Genomic DNA, 11,304 nt, shown 5'->3' on the forward strand with positions numbered 1-11,304 from the left:
GACTCGCTGGCGTTTTTTGCTGATGAGAATGTTTCACTTCTGGCTGAAGGAATCTCGGTTCTGGGTTCAGCAGTGCAGGGTGTATAAGAGCAGCACGGGTGGACCAAAGCTGGTGTTCGAGCCTCTCTGCCCTAGACGCTTTCGCAACCCGGAGTGTGGCCCCACCCTGCTCAGTCAATATTCAGCCGACTGGGATGATTAGGTCTGGGTTGACTGACAAAGAATAGGGTACAAGGATGTGCACCTAGCCAGGCTGAAAGATTCCTCAGTCCACCGGCCACGGGTCCGCTCGCCAATGCCGGGGGAATGACGGCCGTCCGCAGCTGGTCCTGAAGCCGGAGCCTGAGAAGGCCACGACGGCCCAGGCTGTGCGTGCGGGTCTAGAAAATCGATCCTGGGAGCAGGTGCTGTGCATGACGCGCCGGTTCCAGTTAGGGTTGGATGACCACGGCACACCCAGCATGCAGTCAGACCTGGACGCTCGCCCGTGTTGCACTGATCGCAACAGCACATCGGTCGACTGCCGATCGCTGATCATAACCTGTACTGGAGCAGGCCTGGCCAGTGCAGCCCGGTGTGTGATGCGGGAGAGCCATCTGTCCTTCCGTCTTCCAATGACTCACGTAATCTGAGAGGCCGAGAGGGAATGAAACAGCTCCCCCCTGTCAACATGCTACGCCTCTGATTTTCATGCTGATTTCACATTCCTGAGAGTTATTGCCAAACCTTGGACGAGCTCAATGAGGTTCGCGAACCCCCCTCTGACATTCTCCTGAGGTTGCCGGTGCTCACGTCGATTCCATGGCAAGTCATTGCCACCCCTCGGTCGTGCCAAAACTAGCTTTTCTTCTATCAATCTGCCATTGTGTGACATGTTACGTGATTGTTGGGCACGCCATGCCCTGGATGACCAGCCACCAGCTACAAGTCGGTGTCATGGGGAAGGAGCTCGTTGCCCGGGGCCATACCTTCATCATGCTGCTCTCCAGCTGCGATGCCGCGACGTTGGCGCGAGTGGGCGGAGTGCCCGAGGGCATCCAGGTCATGGAGTACCCCAGCCCCATGCCCAGCCACAGCAGCTGTGCTGCAGCCAAGCAGGCGACCCTCCTTGAGTTCAGCACTAAACTGCCAGGCTTGGTGGGTGGGGCGTGAGCAGAGGGCGGGTACGAGGGGGTAGTACTTGTGATCAGGCCTTGGCAGGGTAGATTACGATCGTCTGCGGTAGGACAGTGCCCCGTCCGCTGTCCTCTTGCTCTTCGGAATGTCATCACTGCTATGCTCCCTCCTGCTGTGCACCCAAATTCCCAGGACATCTGGTACCTCACTGAGCACAGCATGGTGCCGCATTGCGCCGCCCTCCTGCGCAATTTGACCATCATCCCTGCCCTTCGAGCTCTCCATCCGGACCTTGTCCTCGGGGACTTCAGCGACGTCTGCACTCCCATCCTCGGGGATGGTCTGGGCGTCCCCAGGTCAGGGCTGCCCCTGGGTGTCTGTATATGCTGAGATTGCGAGCGCTTCGCAGCCGCCACTGCCTGTCCCAAAGTAGCAGTCGAGCATGCTGCACGGAAGCAGCAAGTGAGCCCTTTGCACGTCACCTTCTTCCCTTCCCATAACACACCAAAACAGGGTGGACTTTTCGCCGGCAGGCTTCTTTGACAATATCCTGGCCACTGCTTACAACTTCAGTGCCCCTCCCTCCCTCGTACCCATGTACGGCACTGGCTTTGTTCCTGGACAGCTGAGGCTGCCTTGGAACTATCTTTTGAATGCTGCCTCCTTTGCAGTCAGCCCCTGGGTGGTCAGGTGACGCGCTGATGGAGGGGTAAAGGGACCTGCATGGTGGGAGTCGCGCGGGGCGCTGCATTGGGTGATTCATCGTCACATACTCGGCATGCTCTTTGTGATAGTGGAGGAGGAGTGGGTTGCTGTTTTTTGCCATCACCTGCTCATTCGTGCTCTACTGCTACACCTCATGCCCCTGCATGCTGACGCTCAATTCATAAAACTGTTGGCTTGCCTGTGAGGGTGTCGCTGATGCACTCGCTCCAAGTCACCCCTTCTTGATGCCCCCCCTCCCCTTTCACCCCCCACCCCACCCCACCCCCCTGGTCACGCCCCAGGTTCCTGGAGTGGCAGTTTGGGGACTCCCTCCGCGCCCAGTTCCCCCTCGCCGTGCGGCGCAGCGCCCACGTGGCCGCCGGGGACGCAGCGCTCCTGCTCATCAACACCCACACCGCCCTGGAGTTTGAACGGCCGGCGCTGCCGCCCCATGTCCGACTGGTGGGCCCGCTCCTGGCCGAGCCCGCCTCGCCGCTGCCACCGCATCTGCATCGCCTGGTTCACGGGCCTGAGGAGGACAGCGATGCTGAGGTTTGCGGCGGGTGTTTGTGATTTTTTGGACGAGAGGAGATCTGGTACCATCTGCCCAGCAGCAATCCTGCGGTCAGACTGGAATTTTCCCGGCAGGCACACCTCATTCATGCCCTCATTCAAACTTGTATCTCCCCCTTGCCCCACCTTGATCACATTCACAGGCGCCCCCCATCCTGCCCTCACTGTACGTGAGCTTTGGCTCCCTCTTCACGCTGACCATGACCCTGGACCAGCTGCGGGGCCTGCACGCCGTGCTTGCCTCCCTCCCCGCACGCGTGCTGTGGAAGTTGGAGGCCGGGGACGTGCCCGGCCCGGACGGCGCTGCGTTCCTGGCCGGCCTGCCCCCGCTGCCGCACGGCGGCGCACTGCTGGGCTGGGTGCCCCAAAACGACGTGCTGGGGTCGGGCGGCGTGCGCGCCTTCCTCACCCATGGCGGCATCAACGGCGTGACCCAGTCCCTCTACCACGGCGTGCCCATGCTGATCCTGCCCTTCGCCGGCGACCAGCTGGACAACGCGCGGCGCGTGGAGGCGCTGGGCGCTGGGGTCAAGCTGGGCCGCGCGGGGTTCGTGAAGAGGCAGGCCGAGCTGCATGCGGCGCTGATGCGGGTGCTGACGGAGGATGGGTTCAAGCAGGCAGCGGTGCGAGTCTCCAGGGAGCTGCGAGGCGGCCCCACCCCGGGCAGGGTCCTGGCCGCCGACGCCGTGCTGGAGGCGCTGGGGTCCCTGGCGCTGGCTGCAGCTGCGTGAACGGGTGGCATCAGGGGATTGAGGCTCGGGACGCTGCCTCGTTGTAACACCGACTGACTGATCCAGGACAGGAATGAGGCTTCAAGATATCGAGTATATGCCTGTGGGATGGTTGTCGGCTGTACACAGGCTCCGCACAGGAGGAGTCCTGGCAACCATGCTACCGCCCCACTGGTCTGCGCCAAAGCCTGCCCCTGTAGTAGCAATGTCACCGCACTAGCTCTCTGGACGGCATCATCAAGAGTAGGACAAGTCAGCAGTGCCGGCGCTGTTGCAGGGGGTGAGCGTCACGCCAGGGTCAAGTGACTCCTCACCCAGTTTTCCTGCTGATGCCCATGTTCAGCTTCTTGCCGAATGCCATCAGGAAGCTTTGCTTTGTAGCTGTGCCGCTGCAGGGGTGGAGGCAGCTCGCTTAGTTGGCACACAACAGACACGTGCACTTTCAGAAGCCCTGCATTGGAGCTATGGGCAGTGCGCAGCACCCTGGTGCGCTACGGGGCAGGTCCAGCCTGTCGTCCCTGAGGTTTGTGCCGTGTGGCTGTGCATCCTGTTTCACCGACCACTCCCGCCTTCACCGGGTGTGTCCCCAGGCCAGGCACCCTGCAGCATTCCTCACCTGGCGGTGTTCACCATGGCGATGCTGGACCTTGGCTCCGCCCGGACCTCCCTCCCAGCCTTGCAGCAACCAGACAGCTTCTTCCGCAGGGCCTGCAGCGGCTTGCCCGGCCCCTCCGCAGCAATCCCAGCCCGCACCTTGGTGCCCGCAGGAGCCAGGATGACTGTGGCGCCACCGGGCCGCCGAGCGGCAGGGATGAGGTCGGCCCCGTCCTCCCTGCCCTCCAGGGGAACGCATGCCGGCGCGGCTGTGCTCGGCGCCTCGGAGCTTGGCGGCGTGGGCGAGGCCGCTGCGACCGCTCCGTCGTCTGGTTGTGACCTTGATTGGTCTTGCGCTGGGGCAGGGGCTGGCGTCGCGGCCCCGGCACGAGCCAGGTGCCCCTCCTGCAGGCCTGTGATCCAGGGGTCTCGCAGCATGGCGCTCGGGCTGGGGCGCTGGCTGGGTTCACGCTGGAGGGCGGCGCCGAGGAAGGCCTTGGCGGCGTGGGACAGGTGACGGGGGAGGAAGGGCTCCGCCTTCTGGATCCGCGTGTAGGTTGCCTCCCTGCTTGGGCAGAGGCGGGGCAGAGGGGGGGCTTGCATTGGCTACACAGACACATTGCAAGGGAGAGCTGCGCGAGCCAGGTAGGCTACCCCCTCCCAATGCCCAGCCCACAGCCGCCGCTCACTTTGACGGCGCTTCAAAGGGCGGGCCGCCAATCAGCAGCTCATACGCCAGAACTCCGACGCACCAGCAGTCCACCGCCAGGGTGTAGTTGGCCCCTGTAGGCATGACTGGTGTGCTGGACACCGTGAGCTTCACTATCTGATCATAAGGGGAGGTAAGAGGAAGCAGGTTTGAAAAGCAAGGCCCAGCTGTTGACACAGTGGAGTAATATGATCAGACACGCGCAGTGATGCAGAGTGATGGGGAGCGGCAAGTATCTTGTACGATTGGAATGCTGTGTACACCTGTGATGGACCACTGTGCCCTGCAACTCTTGGACATGGTGTCAGAACTGTGTCAGAACAGTGTCAGCCCTTCACCCTCCAATGCAACCCCATCCCCCTCTTGCCTCTGGAGCCAGGTAGTCCAGGGTGCCGACTCGAGACATGGGAGGTTCCAGGTTAGTGTTGATGGCCAGGCCAAAATCACCAAGCATGATACCTGAGCTTCCGGCGCCCCTCACCAGGATGTTCTCTGGCTTGATGTCCCGATGCATCACCCCCTGAGGATGGGAAGCAGGGGTTTTGGGGAGGGATGGGATGCTAGATACCACTCGGTTCAAAACAAGGAGTTCTGGTTGTTTGTCTCTTGCACTGGTGGGGACATGTGTACTTCCCAAGCTCAGGGCGCTCCAGCATTCATTGCTTGAAGGGTACTCCCTCCAAGTTCAGACCCTGGCTTCACCTTCTCGTGAAGGTACTGCAGCGCGTTGAGCAAAGGCACAAGGACCTGCTGCACGACTTCCTTCTCATGCATGAAGCCCCCTCGGGCTGCCAGTTCCCCATACAGGTCACCTGAGCCCGGAGTGGGAGGTGGAGGGGAGCGTGAAACCTTTGTTTCAGCGTGCAGCTGGAACCGGCACAGAGGACCAGCAGCCCAACACATGGCTACATGGAGCCTCCGACGTGGCAGGATGGGCCAAGCTGCGCTCATTTCAGGCGATGGGCTGCACATCAACCTGCCCCACAGGGGGTAGCTTAGAATTCAAAGCAATCCCTCGACTCCCATGGCCAATATCCGCGGTGGTCACCCATCCCTGCACCTTGCGCGGCCAGCTCTTGGACCAGGTAGATGCCATCAGCGTCCTCAAACGTAGCGTACAGGGGGACGATGGAAGGGTGGTTGAGGGCAGCGTGTATGCTGATCTCCCTCGCCACCTGTCGTCCAAACACGCCGATGAGCCTGTCCTTGTGGTACGTCTTGATTGCCACACGCTGGTTGCTGGTGCGGCACGTCGCAGAGATGACGGTGGACAGGCTGCCCTCGCCGAGCAACTTGTCCACTTTGAAGTTGGAGATGGCCCTGTGCGGTGGCAGAGTGGCCAGGAGGCAGTCTGATGCAGAGATCCAGGCATGCTCTCGATGCCTACCAGCTGGATGTATGCTATTATAGTTGCATTGACTCCCTCCTCACCAGTTGGAGCGCCGGAGGCCCGGCGGACACCATGGAGTCTCTGCGAGCTTCATGAAGTCGATACTTGGTGTCGGCCTTCTGCTCCACAAAGCCGCGGTCCCAGAGGTCTAGACTCCCGTCGCGGGGTTACATCAAGGACTTCTGGTGTCGTAGTGAAACTGTATGACCGTCTTCAGAATTATTCCTGCAACTGTAGCTCCTCATAAGACCACACTCGGAAACGACATGTTCACATGGGCCTACCGGGAGCCCACTGTCGGGCACGATGGACTGTAGGCAAGAGTACTCTACGAGCTATACTGGTCGGATGAAAATATAATCCGAATGGGATAGGCCACGTACTTTTGTTTGTTGCTCTGTAACCTTCTGATTTTGGCGGTCCCGGCGGAGATTCGGCTCCGGTGTCCTCCAGACCCCCGCCCCCGCCAAGTTCAAAGCGAGTGAATGAGCCAAAACGTGCAAGAGAATGCCTCAACAGGAAACAGGGACAAAGGAAAATAAGCACAACAGGCATCGAAAGCTGCAGGGACCCACGCAGGGGCTGCCATGTGCCTGAGCACGCGACGGCCTCAGAGAGGATGGGGACTGGCATGGGATGCGATCCTGGGATGGGAGGAGCCTGAGAAAGCCTGGCTAATGATGCGACTGGATATTCATAGGCACTAATGTGCCATGGATTCGTACATTGGTTCAAAAGGGAGCCCGAGGGGGTGGGTCGGGTGGGTGGGTGGGTGGGGTCGATCCCCCTCCCCCTCATCCTTCGGCCAGCATGCCCCAGCGCCGCGCGCCACGCGCGCTGTCCCGCCGCTCCAGCTCGCCGAGCACCTGGGCGAAGACCTGGTCGTAGAGCTGACGCTCCTTCTGCGCCATGTCGCTGGCGGCGTCCAGGGCCCACTGCTGCGCCTGCGGCGCCCCTGCCAGGCCCTTTCCCTCCAGGTCGGCGGTGACGGCGGCGGTGTGCCGCGCCAGCCGGAACAGGGAGTCTGCCGCGCCGGAGGCCAGACCCTGCAGGTCCCGCCACTTGGCGTCCAGCGGCTTGGCGGCGTCGATCAGCGTAGCGTGCAGCGGCCGCAGCTGCTCGGACACCACCGACGGGTTGAGGGGCGGCAGAGCGGTGGGCACCGCCGGGCCCGAGGTCGCGCCATCCTCCTCGTCGTCGCTGCGCTGCTGGGCTGGGGTGGGGTTCGGGGCGTGTGGGCCCTTGGCCCCGGGCTGCCTCAGGTGCCGCAGGAACACCACCAGGCCCTGCGGGGGGAGCGGGCAGGTATGAGTGGGGTTTCCAGGCCATTCTCGATCCTTTGGGCGACGAAAGATGCATGCACGGTAGATTTTCAACAGTATCGGGCAGGGCAGGTGCCGGTCTCCAGGGGTCCCACACCATACCTGGACCATGGTGGTCAGATGCCGGAGCAGCAGGCGCAGCGACAGCATCGTGATCTGCCGCGTCTGGGCCCGGATGCCCTCTACCAGGCGTGTACCCTGCAGTGAGTTCCATGTGAGGGGAATGTCAGATAATGCGAATGAGCCAGGCCAGCCCTGCAGCCTTCCCCGCAATGTGTGGCCCGCCTCACCCACGGGAGGGCTGACACACGCGCCCGTAGCACCAGGCGAGCTGCAGTCTGCGTGGTGCCAGAGGGCACTCGCACGCCATGATGGCGGTAGTTTGGGATCATCGGCCTCTTAAACGCGCTGCCGCCCGGCAGCAGTCCCATGTGCGAGCAGCAGCATTCCATTGGGCGTCGAAGCTCAGCCATGGTTTGCAGGGACTGTCGGTGACAGTTTGCCCGTGGAGGCCAGCGCTCGCGCTTCAAACGATATTTTTATGCCAGCGTTTCAATTTCATGGCACATGCATGATGCACTCTTCACTTCAGGCCCGCTGCTCCCTGACCAGAGTGCCGCATATCTTCGTCCTTTCCAGACCCTAGGAAACCTGTCCTTGATTGATCTCGTACTTCTCCAAGGAGACTGGGTATCCACAGCAGGCGGGGTTGAACGATCCAAGGAGCTGAGCGTCTCGCACGGTGCACAGGCATGCCAGATTTGGGCAAGCAGCATGCTGCGTGTAGCCTCCGCCAGCCTTGCAACGCGGAGGAACGGTGGGTGCGAGGGGCCTCGATGCAGGCTTTGGAGCCGCGCTACTCCATGCGAGGCCTGGCGATGACACAAAATTATCACTGCGCGCCCTAGATCCCGTGATCAGCGCGTGAGGCGACCTTGTGCTCCTCCCACAGGAAGCGCTCAGAACCTGGCAACAGCCCATACAGCCCCCAGCCGGAACAGCCGAGCCCGGGGCGCGGGCTCAGCCAACCCCACGTGGTCCTGCCTCATCTCCTCCCACTGGAGGCAGTACCTGTTCATCCTGGTTGCCTTCTTCACTGTGCAGTACACAGACCACGTCAGGCCCTTCCGGCGCTCCATTTACCACCTCAGCGATGCCGAACTCTGGAGGGTGGGTGGTGCCCTTGGTCACATGGTCTGAGGGCAAGGCCAGACGTGTGCATGAAAGGACTGTATTGCTTGGGTGATCGCTCCACCATGCCAGCATTCGCGGGCGATGTTCTCATCCTGTGCTGCTGCGGCTGCTGCTGCTCCTGTCCATGCCCCCTCCCCGCTGTCACCCTTCCCCCGGCTCCACGACCCGCCCCTGCAGTATAGCTACCCCCTACTCCCCAACCACGTGCCGGCGTGGGTGGTCCCACTGCTGAGCCTGTCCACGCCCTTCGTCATCATCCTCGGTTTCCACCTGGCCGGCCGCCTGCCACGCCTTGCGGCCCACCACGGCGTCGTGCAGGGCTGGGCCGCGGTGGTGATCACCGGCCTCATCACCAACCTCATCAAGCTCAACGTGAGCGGCGAGGGGCCGGTGATGTATGATTCGCCCCTGTGCGCACCGGCCATTCGTGGCGCAGTCAGCTGCCGCTTGGACACCACACACGCTCATCACGGCCTCGGCCTGGTGCCTGTGAGGAACCCCTCACTTCTCTGATGCAGATGGCGCACCACTCACAAACACACCAACCCGCCCACACACCTGCAGGTGGCGCGCCCCCGGCCGGACTTCGTCGCGCGGTGCTGGCCTGGCGGGGCGACCCCCGCCTTCACCTCGCTGGGCGTCCCCCTCTGCTCCGCCGCGGCCCTCGACTGGGAGGAGGGCCTGAAATCCTTCCCCTCGGGGCACACCGCCTGGAGTAGCGCGGGGCTGGGCTACGCCAGCCTCTGGCTGCTGGGCGCATTGCGCTGCTTTGACGGCGCCGCGCGCCCAGCGCGCCTGGCCGTCGCCCTTCTCCCCCTGGCCCTGGCCGGCTGGGTGGGGATGACCCGGCTCCAAGACTGCTGGCACCACACCGAGGACGTGCTGGCCGGGCTGGGGCTGGGCCTGGCCGTGGCCTGGGCCTGCTACCGCGGCTGCCACTGCCCCGTGACCGGGCAGCAGGCTGGCTGCCTCACCCTGCTCGCCGAGGAGGGGGTGTGGGCGGACTCTGGCTTGGCTCCAGCGGGCCTGGCTGGACCGGGCGGTGGCATCGGCGTTCCCGTCACCAGTGCCTCCAACCTGCCTGGTCTCATGGGCGCACGCTACAACTCCCTTGCGATGCCCATGCCCGAAGAGGATGTCTGATGTGGTTGTGGTAACAGAATATGTGGGCAGTAACCCTGTGAGCTGTAAATGTCCCATGATTGCGTAAGGTGTATTTCCCCAGTACATGGAAGCATCTCAACTGATGGTCACTGGGGTTTGTAGGCATCGACATTTCCATTATATAGTTATTGATACTATTTCAGTTTATATATGTGAAATACACACATCCTCATCCTACCAACCTAAGTTTCGATATAGAACTAAAATTTATCAGATTACAATCGACATTGTGAATTGTAAAAATGGTGATGTAGTGATGAGTATAGGGGAGGGCGAGGGTGGGGGAGGGGTGTGAATCAGGGCCTGTGGGCACTCAGATGACAAACTCTCCAACATCACAAAAGAATTCTGAGATGAGGCAAGCTACTTGCAAACACATCATTGCCTGGTGGGATGAGATGGGAAGGGTACGGAAACAATCCAATCAGTAGGCAGCAGAATCCTTGTTCTGGTCGAACAGGGAAAAAGTGCCGATACCACCAACAAAGTTGAGGATGGTGAGGGCGATCAGCCAGATGGGAGCCTGGCTGAAGGGCACGCCCGTGGGAATGATGCCTGCCTGACCCAGGGGGGACATGCCACCGTTGGCAAACTCCAGGATGGCAGTGGTGAGGAACACCAGCATGGCGGTACGGCCCTGGGCAAGCTCCAGGCGCAGGAAGAACTGGCCAGGGTCCTTGGTGGGGTCAATCACACGGTCCACATCAGGCTCAATCTGGGTAATGCCAGTCAGGCCCTTGCTACGCTTGGCAACATCACGCTGGTTCTCGTCGCTGTAGGTGGGAGTGCCTATAGGGGAAGGAGGAATGCAGTCCAAGTAAATAATTGTTTTGAGATGACATGGCATGTACACCAATTTCCCCCACACACACTGCTCTGCATTCTACCTACCAGAGTTGAGGCCGAAGAACAGCTGGATGGCGATTAGGGTTAGGGTGACGCCATAGCCCCACACAACGGGCACACCAGTCTCGTTGGAGAGCTGGGTGATGGGACCATAACCCGTCAGAGTCTGCGTACCGGGCGAATGTAGAAGGGTTTCGGTAAGTCGACCAACCTCACTTCGGAACAACAGCGATCAAGCATGTATCGCGCAAATTCGCAAGCGAGCGATGTGCAATGCATGTGTATACAAACCTCAAAGCCAGCTAGAACATGCACCACGCACCTCGCCAACCCAGGAGAAGGCCAGGCCCAGCGTGGCGAGGCGGCCGACAGCCCTCTCGCGCTCACGAGTGAACTGGGGAATCAGCGACTGGGCAGGGTCCTTGGTGCGGAAAGGCTGATCTTGCTGCAAAAATAGAGGATTGAGATGGGGGTTTGGTGAGCCATGACGAAATCAACGGAAGGGAAGCTGTCAACTACCCACCATGAACAGGCAGGAACGGCTTCAGGCACATGCGTAACCCGCTTCCTCGACGTACGCTGGCGAGTGACATGCACCTCGCAAATCACACCAGGTCTGCAAAAAGTGCTCACCTTGGCGGCGAACACCCTCATGGAGCGACGGGACTGAAGGGTGGAGCAGGGAGCCCTGACCTGGAGGGCAGTGCCAGACCTGGACAGCGACTTGGGCATGCATGATGGACCGCAGACGGTCATCGAGGTGGCAAGGGTTTGCATCATTGTGAATGTGTGTGTGATGTGAATTGGTGGGAGTTGGGGAAATTAATGCGGTGTTTGATAGTTCGGAAGATGTTATGTCCCTTTTGACCCCCTCGCATTGATTGGTTGAAACGGCTGGACAGTCCGGAGTCTGATCTCGCGTACCCTTCGCCGTCACCGCGGGGTAGCTCTACGGAAGTC

At 61.2% G+C, this 11,304-nt stretch overlaps 5 protein-coding genes across 5 annotated transcripts; 2 read left to right on the forward strand and 3 right to left on the reverse strand.

Annotated features, from left to right (window-relative positions):
* Positions 1-975: 975 nt before the first annotated feature.
* On the forward strand, positions 976-3,125 carry F751_1121 (UDP-glucuronosyltransferase 2B13; the record flags this gene model as incomplete). The annotated part of the gene is made up of 4 exons (XM_011397993.1): positions 976-1,137; positions 1,309-1,472; positions 2,124-2,283; positions 2,538-3,125. The coding sequence occupies 4 exons, from the start codon at positions 976-978 to the stop codon at positions 3,123-3,125; spliced, it is 1,074 nt and encodes a 357-aa protein (XP_011396295.1).
* Positions 3,126-3,435: 310 nt separating this feature from the next.
* Positions 3,436-5,912, reverse strand: F751_1122 (Serine/threonine-protein kinase ark1; the record flags this gene model as incomplete). Its single annotated transcript, XM_011397994.1, has 7 exons — positions 3,436-3,514; positions 3,742-4,284; positions 4,409-4,545; positions 4,910-4,948; positions 5,131-5,240; positions 5,489-5,748; positions 5,860-5,912. The coding sequence occupies 7 exons, from the start codon at positions 5,910-5,912 to the stop codon at positions 3,436-3,438; spliced, it is 1,221 nt and encodes a 406-aa protein (XP_011396296.1).
* A 700-nt stretch (positions 5,913-6,612) lies between these two features.
* Positions 6,613-7,532, reverse strand: F751_1123 (hypothetical protein; the record flags this gene model as incomplete). Its single annotated transcript, XM_011397995.1, has 3 exons — positions 6,613-7,104; positions 7,243-7,338; positions 7,431-7,532. The coding sequence occupies 3 exons, from the start codon at positions 7,530-7,532 to the stop codon at positions 6,613-6,615; spliced, it is 690 nt and encodes a 229-aa protein (XP_011396297.1).
* A 382-nt stretch (positions 7,533-7,914) lies between these two features.
* F751_1124 (Lipid phosphate phosphatase 2) lies at positions 7,915-9,477 on the forward strand (the record flags this gene model as incomplete). The annotated part of the gene is made up of 4 exons (XM_011397996.1): positions 7,915-7,961; positions 8,205-8,310; positions 8,512-8,706; positions 8,899-9,477. 4 exons carry the CDS (start codon positions 7,915-7,917, stop codon positions 9,475-9,477), a joined length of 927 nt encoding a protein of 308 aa, XP_011396298.1.
* Positions 9,478-9,922: 445 nt separating this feature from the next.
* On the reverse strand, positions 9,923-10,998 carry F751_1125 (Photosystem II 22 kDa protein, chloroplastic; the record flags this gene model as incomplete). The annotated part of the gene is made up of 4 exons (XM_011397997.1): positions 9,923-10,287; positions 10,390-10,510; positions 10,667-10,789; positions 10,978-10,998. 4 exons carry the CDS (start codon positions 10,996-10,998, stop codon positions 9,923-9,925), a joined length of 630 nt encoding a protein of 209 aa, XP_011396299.1.
* Positions 10,999-11,304: the final 306 nt, after the last annotated feature.

Source organism: Auxenochlorella protothecoides (assembly GCF_000733215.1).
Source record: "Auxenochlorella protothecoides strain 0710 unplaced genomic scaffold scaffold122, whole genome shotgun sequence".
Taxonomy (NCBI): domain Eukaryota; kingdom Viridiplantae; phylum Chlorophyta; class Trebouxiophyceae; order Chlorellales; family Chlorellaceae; genus Auxenochlorella; species Auxenochlorella protothecoides.